At 52.2% G+C, this 17082-nt stretch overlaps 1 protein-coding gene across 3 annotated transcripts in view; it reads left to right on the top strand.

Annotated features, from left to right (window-relative positions):
* The window catches only part of SUFU (SUFU negative regulator of hedgehog signaling), a 90900-nt gene extending 84511 nt beyond the window's left edge, over window positions 1-6389 (top strand). For all 3 annotated transcript variants that reach the window (XM_041461353.1, XM_041461352.1, XM_041461351.1), the window contains exon 12: window positions 85-6389. In XM_041461353.1, coding sequence (XP_041317287.1) covers window positions 85-174 — 90 coding nt within the window. In that variant the 3' untranslated portion in view covers window positions 175-6389. The remainder of the gene's footprint in view (window positions 1-84) is intronic.
* The last annotated feature ends 10693 nt before the right edge of the window (window positions 6390-17082 follow it).

The following is a 17082-nucleotide window of genomic DNA, read 5'->3' as shown; positions in this document are numbered from 1 at the left end:
GTTTGCCTGCCTTTGCAACAATTTTGTTTTTTCTCTGCAGATTGCAGTGATATGCATTAACTGGTTCTCTTTACTGTCTTACAGTTTAAACTTCCAAAGGAGTACAGCTGGCCTGAAAAGAAACTGAAAGTTTCCATCTTGCCAGATGCCGTGTTCGACAACCCACTGCATTAGAGCTGAATTACACTATTCTAACAACTGGGAGAGCCAAGTTACTGTCCATTACCCAGTGACTCACAGGATAATTAATGCAGTAAAAACTCTGCCTGCAAATAAAAAGAGTTTGCTGCACAACCACTGCAAACAGAAGAGGAGCTACTCAGCACCAGCCCAGACCGAACTGAGCCCTTTCCTTTATCCTTCCCAAGGCTGAACTCTCTGGGAGCAGCCTGCGTATGTGTGAGTGCGAGTGAGAAATATTTAACTATGAAAATTAGTAGTAAGAATCCTTTCTCTCTCCTAGCTGCAGAACTCCCCTCTGCCTTAGCCCAGGGTGTAGACGCTCTGCACGCCTGTATTTACACATACATTTCTGCCAGGTGCGAGCCTATAATCCATGGATTAAATGTTCTTTACGTGACTCTGGAGTCCTTTTGTTAGCCAAACTTTTACTGACTGCAGAACTGTTCTTCCATGTGTTATTTTTTTTTTCTTTTTAGAAACGGAATGGTATTTCCCCTGTTTAAAGGAGGCCAAAAGCTCACATGCTTGAAGCTGAACAGATTTAAAGATGAACTTTCTAGTTCAGTCAAGAAAAACAAATCCAGATCTTCCCTGCCCTCAAATTAGGCATGTTTTAAGTGTTGGTCTTGGTGCTATTAGCTATGGTATCACTGCAAACAGAGGCAACTTTATTCTCGTGCATCCTGTCCTTATGCCTGAACCCCAGGGAAGGTCACAACCTCTGGTTTTGCACAAGCAGGAGGAAGAAAGCTACCGGGGCGGGGGAGATCTCCTGTTTACAGTGTGTTTATCTTTAAAGAGATACTGTCAAGTATTTTTTCCTTGCTGTTGTACAGAATTTGAGAAGCTAGAAAGGATCATTTGTTCACAGGGACAACTTCAGCAGCTCTGCAGGATCGGGGGCTGCTTGAAAGCATATGAAGTGAAGATCTCTGCTGCCCTGGCACAGCAGAAAGGAGTCTCAGCCTCAATGAAGCCAACTATTCTCCCTGTTCCAGCAGGGTTGTGCCCTAGTGCAGCTCCATTTTCCCCTCTAGCCTCGCTGTGGTGGCTCTTGTTGCTGACCTTCCTCCTTTCAGATGGGTTTGAACTGTAAAGCATCAAAGCCAGTTTGAAAAGACACTCTCTCTAGATCCCTGTGGCTTCCTCCTTGGAGCAAAAGGAGTGTGCAGAGGAGCTGGTCTCTGCAGTGCCAGGAGCTGTGTCTCTGCATCAGCTGCTGGCCCTGTGGATACCTGCAGCAAACCACCGCAGGCTTTACCCCCTGCTGCTGCTGCTGGGTGCTTCTGATGCATATTCCCCAGCCTTCCTCTGCCCATTGTCTTTTGGTGACAACTCTTCACTCCTTGTCTGGGGAGGTGCAACTTTCCTTCCACCCCTTTCTGCCTACAAGATAACTGGTGGTTTATGCGCAGTTGCTCTGTGATCCTAATACAAGTATAACAAAAGCTTTTAACACTTAACTCCCCTGATCAAACAGCAAAGTCCAGGAGGCCTCACAGTACCCTGGGGTTGGTTTTCTGTTTGTTTTCTGATTTAATTTCTTCCCATCACAGTCAGCTTTGATGTTTCCTGCATATATTTGAGGCTGGTTAATGTTGGTCAAGAAGCAGAGCTAGGAGCCACAAAGCTTTCCTTGGACTTGCTACAGAATTCCTCTGTGGCCTCAGGCAAGTCACTCAATGTCTCTCTGTGCAGAGAGGGTGACTATTGACTAGAGGGCTGTAGGACCTACCGAAGCATGCCAGGGTTTGCAGGGGAGGTCGTGCTTTGTGTACAAAGTAGTATTTGTATTATTATAATTGTTTTTATATTATAATTTAAGGCAGGCCAAATGCAGGGTCCAACACTGCTCTGCAGAACCTTCCTTTCTGCAAAGCTATGAAAGCAATTTACATGTAAATGAGTTTGTCATTTTGTCTGAACTCAGAGGATCATCTTAAAATCCTGCTGTGAAAGAACAAACTTTCAGATATCTGCATGTGCCAGCCAGAGTGATTGCTGTGCTGAGGCAGGCTTCATTCATCCATGGGATCTCTTGGCCAGTTTTCACTGTCCTGGTTAGCACTAAGCATCCCTTCTGCTCTGTAGATCTATGTGCAAGGGACAGCGTGGGTGAGAAAGTGCCATGAAAACCTACCAGTCCAGCTTCATAAACAATGTGCCCAAGTGTCCCACCAGAAGATAATGGGCAAACAGATAATTGTGGCAGTGGGGAAAAGGCAAGGGCAGCACCTACAATTTTGTCCCAAAGCCATCCAACAGTAGCCCATGGATGCTCTTGCACGAGCTTGCTGGGGGTGCCGCAGCAGAGCTGGCCTGTTGCCACCATGCTGGCTGCTCTTCCTTGTTTCCAGATGCTAGCTCTCATTAAAAGGAGCTTAAAATCCACATCTTTGTGGAGAAGGGACATTTGGAAGGTCAGTCATTGCTATTCCTGCAGAGATCAGCACGGGGCAGAGAGAAGTCCATCAGACCCTCTCTGGGCTCTGACACACATCTGGAAAGCTTGAGACCTCCTGCCCTGTGAACTCTTTGAGCCTTCACGGCAGGGATCTGGTGCTGTATGCAGGGAAAGCACCTCCTCCAAGCTGGCTTGTGCTCCAGTTCTGCCTTTCTCATGCAAGTGTTTTCCTCACTGTATTTACTCTCATCAGATGCTCTGGGCTGGGTTTCCATTGACTTCAGAGGGAGCACGCTGAATGCATGTGATAATCCACTCAGTACCCTTGTGTGTGTGTGTGTGTATTTTTGTTCCGTGTCATGTATTTATATATAGTTCTGTGTATTTGAGTTATGAACAGGTGGCATGCCAGAAATCTCTATTTCTGAGACACTTTCTCACAGATCTTTGCTGGTAGCCAGATAACAATTGAGGGGGGAAGGCTTGAAGGGAAGGAAGTGAAATCTTCCTATTTAGGTAAGGGGGGAAATAATAGACAAATAATTGCTAAAATAGAATTCTGTGTCTTATTGTTAGAGCAGCTATGAGAACCTGGTGAAAGTCAGCTCTTAAGCTCCCTGGTCATGTCACTGGCTCTCAGCAACTTATCTGAGAGTAAGAAAGTTGCAGTTACTCAGTATCCTGAAGAGCTGAGCAACCACAGGACATCCCCTCACGATTCATGTCAAGTTTGCAACCGTGCCAAAGGCATGCTCACTGGCAAGTAAATGAGATGTGAAGTTTGGATATTTTCATCTTGGGGCAAGAGGACCTGTCTGTGTGTGAATGAAATGGAAAAGAAACCTTTGTATTTTAGTGAGCAAGTAGTTTGAAAGAGGGAAGTCATCAGTGTTAATAAATGCCACGGTGTTTTTCTAGCCCAGTCCTGATGAGATGGTAGGACCACTGGTGCTGATTTTTTCTCAGTTGTGTAGAAGACCTGAAGCAGTTTGTATGGAACCAAAACCTGTGGGGCTTGTGTTGGCTAAAGACAGTGACCTGGATGGAAATGAAAGCAGTTTAGAAGCAGTGAGTACAGGATTTCTCTCTCTTGAAGAAATGTGGCAATGTAGGTCAATTCAGATATTTGGAAAGATGAAGAGCCTTGAAAATCCAACATGTGACAGCAATTCTGAAACAGGAGAAGCCTTAAAAGTCAGGGCTACTCTCTCTCTCAATTTCTGATTAAAAACAGGACAAGGAATGTATAATTTCAGTATTAAAGTATGTAGGGTGTGATCTGAGCAGAGAAGTCAGTCTTGTAGCTGCTGTAACCATATTTTCAGTGGCTTAGATAGATGGTACCTGCTGTGTCTAATTCTTTGAGGATGCTGTATATTGGTTTTACTCTACATGGAATTGCCAACTGTGATTTGAAATTATATTCTGAAGCTCTTCACTTTAAATATTCAGTTGCTCTTGGATGGCTTTTGAAATTACACCATCAGGTCATCAAATGGTCTTGGGAAAAGTGAGGGTTGTGTTGTTTTTCATCTGGGACCAATAGAAATATTTTTTTTAAAAACCCAAAACACTTGAAAGCAGTGCTTGGCTCTTCCCTCCTCCTAGGTTGGCATCCAGAGTCCATGTCCTGCTTTGTCAGCTTGTACCTGGCCAGGGCAAGGCAATCACATCAGGTGGGGAGAAAAGCTTGAGGCCAGAGGAAGCCCTTAGACCGTGTGTCCAGTTTTCCCCTAGCATGGCCTCGTGCCTTCTGGCTCCACTGTATCAAGTCTTGGGCTTCAGCCCCTGCTTCATCTGGGCCAGGTGAGGAAGGGTCCAGCACCAGGAGAGCCCTTCCACCTCCCAGGGACTGGGTGACTGCCCTCCTGTGAGAGAACGCATTGTGCCTTAATTTTTCCTGTGAGTGAAGCTGCAAGGGCAGACGAACTGTCGAGCAACCAAGAATTCCTTTCTGTGCATCTGCCCCTATTAATAAATGCCAGCCTGCACAGCAGCCAGACTGTATCCAAAGCAATCTGAAAATCCACATTTGCCTATGGGGTTCACCTCTTAAGATTTTAAAGCTGGGTTTAAGTCTCTTGACCTAACAAGCTCTGTTTCAACCTACTATTTTTATAACATTTTTTCTGTTGTGTAGTGTCTGCTTGCTCTCTCTTCTTTCAAAAAAACCCCAACCCTTGTGTTTTGACATGAGTCCAAAATTTCAAATGGAGAATAGGCCTGAGGTTGCAGATGTGTTTTAAACGCGGTCCCATATCGACTTGTCTCTCAGGCAGTGAACCTGTCGTGTATCGTGCTTCACCACCTCTTCATTTCTACCATGGTTCTGTTTCCCCTAAAGTCGCTGACAGACCATAAAATCATCATAAGTGGCACATCAGTTCACGAACGTCATTTCTAGTCTGCTGTGAAGGGGCTGGCCCATCCCTTTCCCTTGCTGGAAGACCACAGCATCGTTCACCATTTGGCTTGTGGAGCCCTGATAGCAGGAGGGGATCGTCAGCCCAGGAAGGGCTGCACGTGGCAGATGTGGCCGGCCAGGGCCTGGCTGTTTTTAAACTGTCCTGATGCTGTGCCTACCCTCTTTAAAAAGAGGAAGAGAGAGAGAAACAAACCCAACCTCGAAAAGCCAGAAGAAAATTTCCTGCCCATTGTCATGTTTTGCAAACACTGTTCTTTTCTCTCGCCCTCTCCCTCCGCTCCCGACGAGGCTGGAGATGAAAATGGCTCCTTTGTTCCTTTCCCTGGGGCCCAACTGCAGCGAAAGTGCGGCTCCGGAAACTCTCCACTGCACGAGCGGCGAGGGTGGGAGGGACCGAGCTGTCCCCGTGTGCGGCAGGTCCTACAGAAGCACGGCTTGTTGACAATGCCCCGAGCAGGATGGGAGCAGAAGGGCTCCGTGGTGCTGGTGACGAGGCTCCTGTGCCGTCTTCCTACAGAAGCAAGCAGGATGCGAAACGCACAGGGGCTCGGGAAGGGGAGCTGGGTGTGAGTGGCCATGGTAGGGACTGATCATGGGCTGGGGAGCTCTGGGCTTTTGGCTTTCCCCAAAGTGGGAATCTGCAGCCCCGTGGAAGCAGGCAGCATCCTGCTAGGGGCTTGTAGTGGTGCCCTGGCTCCTGCACTGGGATGCTCCTTGCACCCATCCTGGTACTGTGAGTTTGGCCACAGTCATGCTCCAAACCCAAGTCTACTCTTTCAAAACCCTTCTCTTGTCCAGCCCAGGCTGGACACACTAACTTTTCCCTTTTTGTAAAGGGATGGAGGTTTTGCCTCTCGCTGGGGACATTACTTGTTTTGTGTGCTGAATGGGAGCAAAGGCAAGGTTCCCAGGGCAGGGGACACATGGGTGACTGGGACCACAGCAAACCCTGACCTCTGGGGTTGCCCTTGCAGCCCTGGGGTGAACTTTTCTGTACTCCAGCCATGTATGTGTGGGTGTGTGGGTGTGTGTGTGGTCTGCAGACGCAGGGGTCGTGTGGATGGAGGAGCCCCAGGACACTCCCAGCGGGGCTGGAAGGAGCCTGTGTTTCTGTGGCCGGTGTACCAGTACCTTGTAGATGGCCTTTCTTCCCTCTCCCCTTCTCCTTTTTTTTTATAAAAGACAAAAAACAAACAGAAAGCTAAACTAGCAGAGGTTTTTAAATATTTTATATTAGTTTCTAATGTAAATTCTTACATTGTTATTGCAGTGCTGGGTGTGTTTCGCCTGCACGTGACTTTTTGTAATATTTTTGTGAATCACTAAACTTTTTTTTTCCTCCCGTGTATTCTAAGTGCATTAAAGGTATTTGCAGAATTGTCAGTGTCCTTCTCTGCGGGCAACACAATGGGACCGACTGTCTCCTGCTCGGCTCTGTGACTCCTTTGGCAGCTCCTTCTCCTCGCTGACTCCTTCCCTGCTCCCAGGGAAGCGGGGTCTCTTGCCCAGACCTCTGGAGTGCATGTGCAGGGGGGAAAGTGATCTTTTCTTCCCCTAAAAACTCAGCAAAATGACTGGTCCCAGGACCTGCCAGATTCAGCATCTTCCATGAGCATCTGCTGGCAAAACCCTTGAGTAAAGGCAGCCTGCGTGCCCTGACAGCCAGGGTTTTCCCTGCTCTTTGGACAGGCTGGAATAGGCAGTGCTTGCACGTGGGTGCAAGGATGCAGCCAGTTGGCTGAGAGATGGCAAGCTCGTCCACCAGCACAGGAAGGAGGGAGCTGGGGTGAGTGTCAGGTCAGGTCCGTGTTCCTGTCCTCTGCCAAGTGCCTCCTGGCTTCAGTGGGATTTGTGGGGGTGTGGATGTGTGTGCAGACTGAATATGTTGGAGAAGAGACACAGCAAACACTTATGAAAAAATATTACTGAGCTAATGTTGCAATGATTTCCCAGTAACACAGAATGATTTTGCAGTAATCATTTTACACTCCTCAGTAATAAATGCCTTTAAGGCCAGAGAGAAAGGGTGGAATATCTGGGCAGCGGGGGAAGGGATATTGCAGTGCTCAGAGGAAGGATGACAGGGAAAGAAAAGGATGCATGGAGAGCCAAAATCCAGCTTTAGGCAGGTTTTGCACTTGCTCTTCACAGGTGTTATCTCAGCCCACCCTGCATCAAAAGGGGAGCAATCAGCAGAAAGGGTTTCTGCAAGGATTTCTGTTCCTTTGCAGTTTGGAGTGAAAGCCATTCTTTTTCCTAAGACCTCTCCCACAGCTGCATCCAGATACAAACTGCCCCAGCCCCAGTGCAAAGCAGTGAGATCTCCAAGCTCTGCCAGTGCAGAACAGCCCCTGCTGGACATGACCAAGAGAACACCTCCTCAGCTTGGTAAGGTTCCACCATCTCACCGGAGGAAATCTTGATGGGCAGTGGGGTTCCCCAGTGAGGTTATTTACCCAGACAGGGGCTTGCAGGGAGAGAGGCCACCCACAACTGGTTCTTTCACCCAAGACCCCCTCACTCCTCTTGCCTTCCCAGTTTTCAAAGCGTATCCAAGCACAGGGCTGCCCCTTTAGGACATCCCAGCAAGGATGGCGGAGCCAGACCAGCAAGGGACCCCATAGAGTGCAGGGAACCCTCACCGTCAGCCACTTGGTAAATTTAATTAATGAATGAACTATCCACTTGTGCCTTTCCTGTGGTGGCCAGGCAGTACCCCCTTTGCAGCACTGCATCCCAGCTGATTCCTCTGTTCAGCCCCAAATCTGGAGGGGACCGTGGAGCTGTGGCACAGTGGGGTGCCCCTCTCCTGCTGGCACCCTTCCCCCCAAGGCCCACCACCGGCACGGCTGTGCCCAGCCCAGGCAGCCTCAATGCTCTGCCTCCACCCCAGCCAAAAGCACCTTCGGGCAGTGAATTTAATTAAGGTTTCTGAAAAGCAGTGTCTGGGAGCCCCTCCTGGATCTGCGGCTCTGAACTTCATTAGGAGCGGTTTGTTGCTAATAATGCCGGCAGCTTCTCTAATTAATAATGGAAGGGCTGTGAGCAGATGCCAAGCCAGGAGAGGGAAGGGATTTGTTTGTTTATTTTGCTCCTCTCTTGGTGGTTTTTTTCTGGAGTGTGGAGAGAGGGCTGGGGCTCATTTCCCATCTGAGAAGTGAATGGCAGTGCCTGGGAACCTCAGCGGGGAAGAGGGTGCACCTGTGAAGCTGAAGAGGGAGATGGAGTGGGGTGGGAGATGGGCCCCCATGGGTGGAACAAGGCAGCATCCCCCACAGCAAGGGGCTCCTGCTCTGGTGCTCCCTGCCCACCTGGACAGAGCCAAAATGGCTGGATTTGGGCACCAGGAACAGTTCTGACCCCCAACCCCCTCGCAAAGCATCACCCCCACAGCATGTCCCTTCCCATGGCACATCCCCATCCCATGGCATGTCCCCTAGCCCATGGCAGGATGGTGCAGACATGGGAAGGAAGTGCTCTCCATGCTTCAGTCCCCTGCACCACAAGGATGTGTCATACAACACCCAGAAACGTGGGCTCACAGGAGGTCAGCACACCACGTCCCTTTGGGTTTTTCTTTTTCCCCTCTTTTTCCCTCATTCCTCTCCAGCTTGCTGTCTCTCCCAGCTGATGTTTGTGGCACAGCTGGCCACAGCAGCACCTCGGTGCAGAGGAGAAGCTCCCGACACAACCCAGGCCATAGCACCCAACATGTTAATGCCCCGTATTCCTGGGGGCCCAGTGCCCAAGCCATGGCTGGAGAGGGTCCTGGGGCAGCCAGGCTTAGCCAGATCCTTCTGCCTCCCTCTGGCACAGGACAAGCACCCCCAGCTCCACAGCCAGGCTTTGGGGACACCAGGGAACCAGCAGGCATCCTTGTCCTGGTGCTTGTCACAGCCTCAGGTCTGGCGTAGGGGCCCAGGACCTGGCAGGAGTGGGAGGAGGCTGCAGAGAAACTCCCTGCATGCCCCAGCTCCCTGTCTAGGCACCCACAGCATGCCTGAAAGCCCCAGCTTCTCCAAACAGCTTTCAGAGCAACTGTTCCTGCTGTCAGGCAGCATTTGCACTGGGGAAAAAAATGGCATTACCTTGCCCTGTCACCTCATCACTCAGAAGAACTGAAGCAGTGTTTGGACAGGCCATAGCAGCTCAGCCACAGTGGCCTCAGTGCAGGCATTGTCCCCCCTGTCCCCTCCATGCCCCACTGCTCACCTGCCACAGGGAAGCACTGCCTGCAGCTTCATTTCAGGCAGCAGCCATTGCCACAGTGGCTTTCCAAGAAGGTGTACCTCAGGTTTGATTTTGTTTTTCCTGGGGGAGGAGTATTTTTAATGCCCTTTCCCAGCGTTCTCATTTCCTCAGACTTTCTACGCTCTGCCACAAATCATAACCCGCTGGAGGGCAGCGAGCGGGGCTGTCCCGTGCTGGGGATGCTCCTGATGCAGGAGACGGGGTACCCCCTTTGGGAGGGCTGGACAGCAGGGAGCAAAGGAAAAAGCATGGTTAGGTATTAAAAAATCTCCAGGAGCGTCCAAGGCCAAGATCACCTGGGAGGCCCAGCTCGCTGCCCAGGCTGGGATCATCCCAGACTGCTTAATGCAAAAATCCCTTGTCTGGCTGTTAAAAATGCTGGAGCAAGCACGAGGCTGTGGCACCTCGTATGTCCCACCTGCTTTTTGAACAGGAAAATTATCAGAAGCTTGCAGCAAAAGGAGAAACATAAAGGCAAAGGGGCTCAGGAGCGGAGGGGCGGCTGGGCCGTGTGACAGGGAGCATCCCCGGGGGCACAGGGCGGTGTGGCAGCCTGCCCAGCCCCAGCACAGCCAGCTGAACAATACTGCGAGGCGTTGGGAACACGCTCGGCAGTGGGAATCCCAGTCCTTGCCTTAAAAGGAGATTTCAGGGAATGATTTTATTGGAAAATTGTTTTCTGATTATTCAGCTTGTTGAAAGTTTCATTTCATTATTTGCAACATGGTGGGAGGGGGGCTTCGGCTGCACAGGAACAGCGATGGCCAAGGATGTTTCCGTGAGTTTCTAGTCCAAAAAAGCCCATTAAATCATCGTGTTTTACCTCTCCTGTGTTTGCAGACCAGAGAATTTCCCCCAATTCCCCTTGCACTGAGCCCAATAACTTGTGGTTTTGATTCAAGCGGGCGGCCCAGGACGACGTCCTGTCTCGGCTCGGTGACTTCAAGAGAGGAAGAATCTCCCACTGACTTCCCTTGGCTGTTTGTCCTGGTGGCCAAAAAAAAATGCACCCCTGAGAGCAACACCCCACTGCCAACTTATTTCTGATGCAGCTGCATCCTGCTTGCCTGGAGCCTCTTTTGGATGAAGGGGATGCCCACAGCACCCCTCAGCTGGTGCAGGTGTGCCCTCTGAGCCACATGGATTGATACAGAACGACAGCAGGACACCCCCAGCCTGCCCTTAGCGAGCAGCTCAAGAGTTAATAAACTTCAAACAGATGTGACCAACGTGTCAAGACATGAGAAGTACGTGGTATGGATGTTTATAAGTACATCGACAGAAGGCATTCATAAAAGGTTATAAACTGTGGTAATAAGCAACCCATCAACTTGTTTGGACTCTAACACTTGATTAACCATTTATTAAAAGGTGCAGTAATCATTTATAAGCCATAAGTGGGACCGAACGTAAAGTATGACTCCTTTTATGTTAACAGATGCCTCAAGAATTTCCTCTCCCTTTCTGACATGTTTTGGGTGGTTAAAGGCTAACCCTGGCTGCCAGGTGCCACAGCCCCTCCCCAGTGGTGTGCATTAGCTGGATTCATTCCAGGAGCCTCCCACTCTCCTGACACCCGTGGAGGGGAGCCAGGTGTCCCCAGCACAGGTTTGTCAGAGCCCTGGGGTTTTGTTCATGGAGAGTTCTGAGGTTGTGCTGGCCAGGCTCTGGGTGACCTCCAGCAGCAGTCCCTCCCTTCAGAGACTGGGGAGGGACAGACACAGAGGTGTTTGCTGCCAGCAGAGCAGGGGCAGCACAAGGTGGTGGGCAACAAGGGAAGCCTGGCAGCTCCATAGGGAGGAGGGCCATCAGATGCAGGAAGAGCTCAGGCACCTCTCCCAGGCTTTCCTGGCAGAGCCCAGCACGGGTCCTGCTGCCCACAGGTCCCCATTGCACCCCAAAGGAGGATCTGTGGGGAGACAGTGGGCACCAAGCGCTGAGCAGAGCGGATCATGGACAGGGAGACTTCAGAGGGGTTAAAATCACCTGCCTAGAGACTCTGGAGCCCTGGGGTGCCCAGGGGAAGGAGAGAGCACAGGGAGAGCTGGGAACCCCCTCCCTGCATTCCCCATGCAGGAGTCTGTTCAAGCCCCAGGCTGCCAACACACCAGGATGAGACAGAAATGCCTCCAACACAAAAGCAGCTCATCCTTCTGTCAACAGGACCCTCCTTTCTTGTTTGCCATCACACTCCTACCCCCAGACAGGTCGTGTTTTCCTTCCTGGTGTCTTAACAAAACCTAAACCAATAATTGCTCCCATTACACAACCAGGAGTGACAGTTTATTAGCCATGCTTCCTGACCTAATTTATACCAGTGGCCTCCTGCTTTTCCCTTCACTGTGGGCAAACAGACCTTTAGGCTTTCTGAGAGGAAGTTTAAACCCCAGCAGCAGTGAGTGCATGGGCCTCAGCTCTAGAGCAATCCCATGCCCTCACCTGCTTCAGTTTCCCCCAGCTGTATCAAACTGGAGCCCTGTGGCACCACTCGGCTTTGGGGCTTTAGGTTTGGGCTTGCACAGGGGATGGCAGCCTTGGATGCTCTGCCCTTGACAGGAAAGCCCAAGAGCTCCCTGGCAGGGGGCTTTTTAGCACATGTGTGGCACTGGGTCATTTGGCTGGAGCCAACTTGAATTGCAGAGAACATGCAGAGAATGAACAGGAAGGCTGAGAAACTGATGTGAAGATTGCAAAGATTACACCTTGTTCTGGGCAGGGAGCACACAGGGGCCTTCTGGTGGGAGAGCGGCAGGATCGAACTGCAGATGGGAATGGAGGTGGTGGGATTGTATCCTGCTCCCCTCCTGTCTCCATGATCAGATTTGGGGTTGGCATCTTCATGTCCCAAGCTTGTTGCTGGGCTGGCAGCACTGAGGAGCTCCATCTTTCCCTCAGGAAATGCCTCACTGTGGTGTGGGATGCTGTGCCAGAGATGGACACAGCAGGGAAAGGGCTGGTGCAGAGGGAGGACAGGGCCACTGGTAGCCACGGGCTCAAGACAAAGGGCTGCTGCTTTCTGCCCTGGCCTTGGGGGCAGCGAGGGGTGGTGAGTGTCCCTGCACCCAGGGGATGGTGACACAGCAAAGCAAGAGCCCCGGGCAGGAGGGTTTGCATGTCCACTTGGGAGGCTATAAATCCTGACCTCACCACTGCAACACAGATCAGCTGCACAATGCCACCAAAAGTGACTTTTCTACCTGTGGCACAGCCTGGGCTTTGGGAAGTGCCAGCCTGGATAGACTGTAGGAGCAGAGGGATTCACTGCCAGAATTGCCTTCCCTTTTCCCAGCCTGCGATGGGAGACTCACCACACTGGGGTCTGTCATCGATTGCTACCATCCTTTCCAGACCCCTTTTAAGATGAATGAGTTACTTTTGACCCCATCCAGGACGTTTTTCAGAGTGCAGTGGTGAGACTGCCCCAGAGCTGTACTGAGGAAAAAGAAATGTCGGGCAAATTCCGGGGATGGTGGCTGCCCCGGATGCTCTCACCAGCCATGCCCTGTTAAAGGCACTGGCAGTCCAGCTCTGGCAGCACCTCTACAACTGGCAGCAGAAAGTGAAATGAGACCAAGCTGCATTTTTTTTCCCCCTTGTCCACCCAGCAAACTATTACAGCTTTTCTGCCAGGTCCTGTCCCCTGGGTCTCAGGGGAAGGAGCCGCCCCAGGAGGGGGAAGAGCGGAGGAGCCAGTCTGGCCGCCAGTCTCCATCATGCTCAGAAAAAAAAGAATAAGAGAAAATTGTGCTGGATTTTTTGTTTGGTTGTTTTGGGTTTTCTTTTTAATATATATGGAGGTTTTGTGGCTTTGACGCAGTTTCCTGAAAATCCTGCCTCATCCTGCCAGGGACTGAGCAAATGCACATCCCAGCCCTCGGCGCTGGGGAGAGAAGGAGGAGAAGCCAGGGAGGGAGAGAAGAAAGCCTTTGCCAAACTGGCCTGACCAGAATGTGACACAAGAGCAGGAAATGAGTCACGCCGGCAGGGCAGCTGCTCCCAGGCATTTGCATAGAAAGAAACCCCACCAAGCAGGGAACTGCACCGGCCCTCATCCGGCTCCCCCTGCTCCAGCCCCGCAGCTGCCGGGCCCGCTGCCGCACTCACCAGCACCCACCAGCACCCCCAGCTCAGCCAAGGTGGTGAGCCCTGGAGCATCATCCCTGCTCCACAGCTGGCTGGCTGTGCACCCCTGCATTTGGCCAGTCAATCTCAGACTGGGCTGTGACACCCCGGATTTGCTTGAACCAAAGCAGAGCTCCCCTCCAGCACCCTGACATGCAGTCATGGCCAGCCCTCAATATCCACTTCAGACATGCTTTAGGCTCAGGGAGGAAGGGAGAAAGACCAGCATTTTTGCCCCAAGAGGAGCCCCAGTTGCACACCCATTGCACAAGAGTAGGGCTTTCCCACGGGGCCAACAAGGGGATCACCATCCCTGCACCCAGCACACCATTCCAGACCTGTTCCCAGCTTCCAGTGTCACAAGTGGGTGTTGCTGGATCGCAGTGCCTGGGGGGCTGGGAACATGCTTTGTATGCTGTGGGGACCAGGCTGCACACCCTGCTTCTGGTCCCTTCTTATTAATGTCAGAGACAGGAGGTTTCCCCTGCAGACACACTGCATACACACATGTGCATCTTCTCCCAAAAGGTATTGGGCAGGGAGGATGCCACAGCAGGCAGGTGGCAGTGTGTGAGGGACAGGTGTGACTCCATGGGATGGCTGGGCACAAGTGGTGCAGGTTGGTGGTGTGTCCTAGGCTGGGTCAGCAGGTGACCATGGGGACCTCTGCGTTGTGCCTCTTCCATGGGGCTGTTTCCCTTCTCCTCCACCCCAAACAGGAGCAGGGGATGGCCATAAGCAGACAGATTTAGTGTTGGAAACCAGACTGTTGCTGCCCTGCAACTTCCTTACATCCTTAAACCCAGCTTAAGACTTAAACTTCAGTGAAAACCTTCAGTGTGTTAATCACGTGGATGAGGGTGGAGGGAGCTTTCCCCATCACACTGATCCACCTCACCAGCCTGACATGGAAGGGGACAGAAGGGGAGTGATGTTTTTTCTCTGATGGGTTATTTGGATTATGAATGACCCAAGAAACACAGCACTTAGCATCACTTCCAGAGGGCTTGAGGCTTCTGGGGAAGGTGCAGGGCTGGGTGCCAGAGCCTTGAGGAGTGTTCCCAAGGGAGGGTGGTGGCAGACAGGGATGGTGTCACATTCGCAGCCAACTGCTCTGTAAATCTCTGCAAACACCCTCCCTCTACCATCAGCTCAGCAGGGTCCCAAGCCCTAAACACCAAAATGAGTTTGGTACCTCAGCTCAGCAGAGCAGTCAAGTTCATCCCTGCTCCCAGGGACATCATCTGTCCCAGGCAATGCCACCTCAATGTCAGACACCAGTGACAAGTGCCTGGGCGTTGTGGCTCTGCAGGCGGTACCTGCAGTCCAGCCAGTGCTCACTGAGGGCCCAGCAGAGTTGCTAATATTTACTGGGGACACAGGGGGAAGGAAGTGCTCTTTCCAGAGCAGGACTAAGGGCTGCTGAAGGGAGACCTCTGGCAAAGGGGAATGATGGCCTGCCAGTGGCTGGGAAAACTGAGGCTTGGGGGAGGTTGAGGGATGAACGCCAGGACTCAGCTACAAACCACCTCTGTGGCCCCTTGGTGTGGTCTGGGACCCACACCAAGATCCTGGTGGAGGGCAGAATAAGCATGGGCAGGCTTTCTGCAGCTTGCTCCTGCTGGTGTTCATCAGCCACCCAGCACTGTCAGGAAGGGGTTTGGGAGCTGTGTAGGCAGAGGGGGCCCTGTCTACAGCCTTCCTCCAGGCAGCTCCTGCTGGCTGTGGAAGGGCTGCCATGCCCAGCCTGGCTTTGGGGCTTCCCTTGCCAAGGGAGTTTCTCTGGCATGGGCATCATCCAGATGTGGGCATGATGACAGATTGCCAATGCCAGTCCCAGGCCAGAGGGATTCCCAGCCAGGAATAGGGTGCATCTTTCAACTTGGCTAAGCCCCATCCCATCCACCTTCTTCTTTTAAGTACTGGTAAACAGCAACCAGCTTCCCCAGCACAGCACAGTGGGAGTAGAGGGGGCCTGAGAAGCGCCTGCAGAAGAGCCCTGTGCTGGCTGGGGTGGGGATGGTGGCTGTCACTGGAGGCTGTCTGGTACTGCGTGTGTTTATAAAGAAGTGAGAGTCATGAATAGTTTTGCGCTGACTTTTCGAGGAGAGATTTGCCTCCACACGGCCTCCGCCAGTCGACTGCGGTTCTGACACATCTCACACTGCCCTGCCCAGCTCCCACCAGTCCTGGCTGCCGCATGGCTTGTAAAACCCTGGAGGAGAGGTACAGCCCATGGGCTCTGAGGCCTGGCACAGGAATTACATGGCAAACCGCTCCCTTCTCAGGAATCGGCGCTCGAGCCCCAGGAGTGCAGGAATGGAGGGGGGCGGCCGAGGGTGGCACGGGGTGAGCCCCAGTCGTGCAGCAGAAGCCATCGCTGTCTCCTTGTCAGTGTCTCTAGGCAGGACGCACAGGGGGTTCCTGTAAAACACAGCGTGGAAAGACCTGGATAATCCCCACACTGGGAGTGGTGGGGAATGCTCATCCCTCCAGCAGGCTGCCCTGGCTGGTCCAAGGCACTGGGATATAGGCTGCTATAGCAGACACTGCTGACTGGTGTCTTCAGATGTTTGAGGCTGCAGATGAGGAATTCCTGCTAAATCCCTCCCAGAGGCAAATTGCCATCGGAGAGCAACACCCAAGGGTCAGGTTTGGGCCAGATCCTGAAGCTGCTGACTGAGCCTTTGCCCTCTTGTCACTGCACCACAAACCTGACTGTGGACCCTGAGCATTTTTTGATGTAAATACTTTGTTTTGAGCCATTGACGCTCTCGCCAGTGCAAAATGGATTTCCACCAGCAATGTGCTTTATTCCCAGCAGCTTGGCACAAATGGCAGGGGTTAGATATACAGTGTCTCACGAAACAGCTGCGGAAACATTTGGTGGGAGAGCTGTTAACAGAGACACCTCTGTGCCCTGATCTCTGGCAGAAGGTGCTGGGGCTTCTGGTTTGGGAAAAACCTCAGGGGACAAACGGCTGTGGCTCTGCACAGGGAGGAAACACACCTAAATGGTCCTGTGCAAAGTAACAGCCCATCTAGAAGCCAGCCAAGAGGACACAGGAGGCTCTTGAGGGCACTTATCCCAGAATATTCTGAGTGGTAAGGGACCCACAAGGATCATCAAATCCAACTCTTGGCCCGCACAATTCATCTTCAAGAATCAAACATCCTCACTGTGCCTGAGTGTGTTTTCCAAATGCTTCTTGAACTCAGGCAGGCTTGGTGGTATGACCACTTCTTTGGGCAGCCTGTTTCAGTGTCCAACCAGAACATTTTTCTAATATCCAACCTCAGCCTCCCCTGACAAAACTTCAGGCCATTTCCTCAGGCCCTGTCCCTGGTTTCCAGAGAGACGAGATCAGAGCCTGCCCACCTCCTGTTCCCCTCACCGGGAAGTTGTACACAGCTGTGTACAACCGTGCTGTGACCCAGATGTGCACTGGTTCCAGGGCAACCAGCCCTTTTACGGACCGGCACCCCGAGCAGCGCTGGCCGCGCAGGGATGCCGGTGGCCGGGCAGGGCGGCCCTGCGGCCGATGCGGTGGCCAGACGGGACATCGCAAGCCCGGCCTCCTCGAGGGCAGCGGCGGAACCGGCGGAGCTGGGCGCCGGGCCCCACCGCGGCCCGTGTCCCCTTTACGGCGCGGGCCGGCGGGGCGGGGCGGGGGCGGTGTCCGGTGACGCGCGGGGC

This window comes from Pyrgilauda ruficollis, unplaced genomic scaffold (assembly GCF_017590135.1).
Source record: "Pyrgilauda ruficollis isolate IOZ18807 unplaced genomic scaffold, ASM1759013v1 scaffold15, whole genome shotgun sequence".
Classification (NCBI taxonomy): Eukaryota; Metazoa; Chordata; class Aves; order Passeriformes; family Passeridae; genus Pyrgilauda; species Pyrgilauda ruficollis.
Note: the sequence above shows the minus strand (reverse complement) of the source record. Positions and strands in the feature narration are given on the sequence as shown.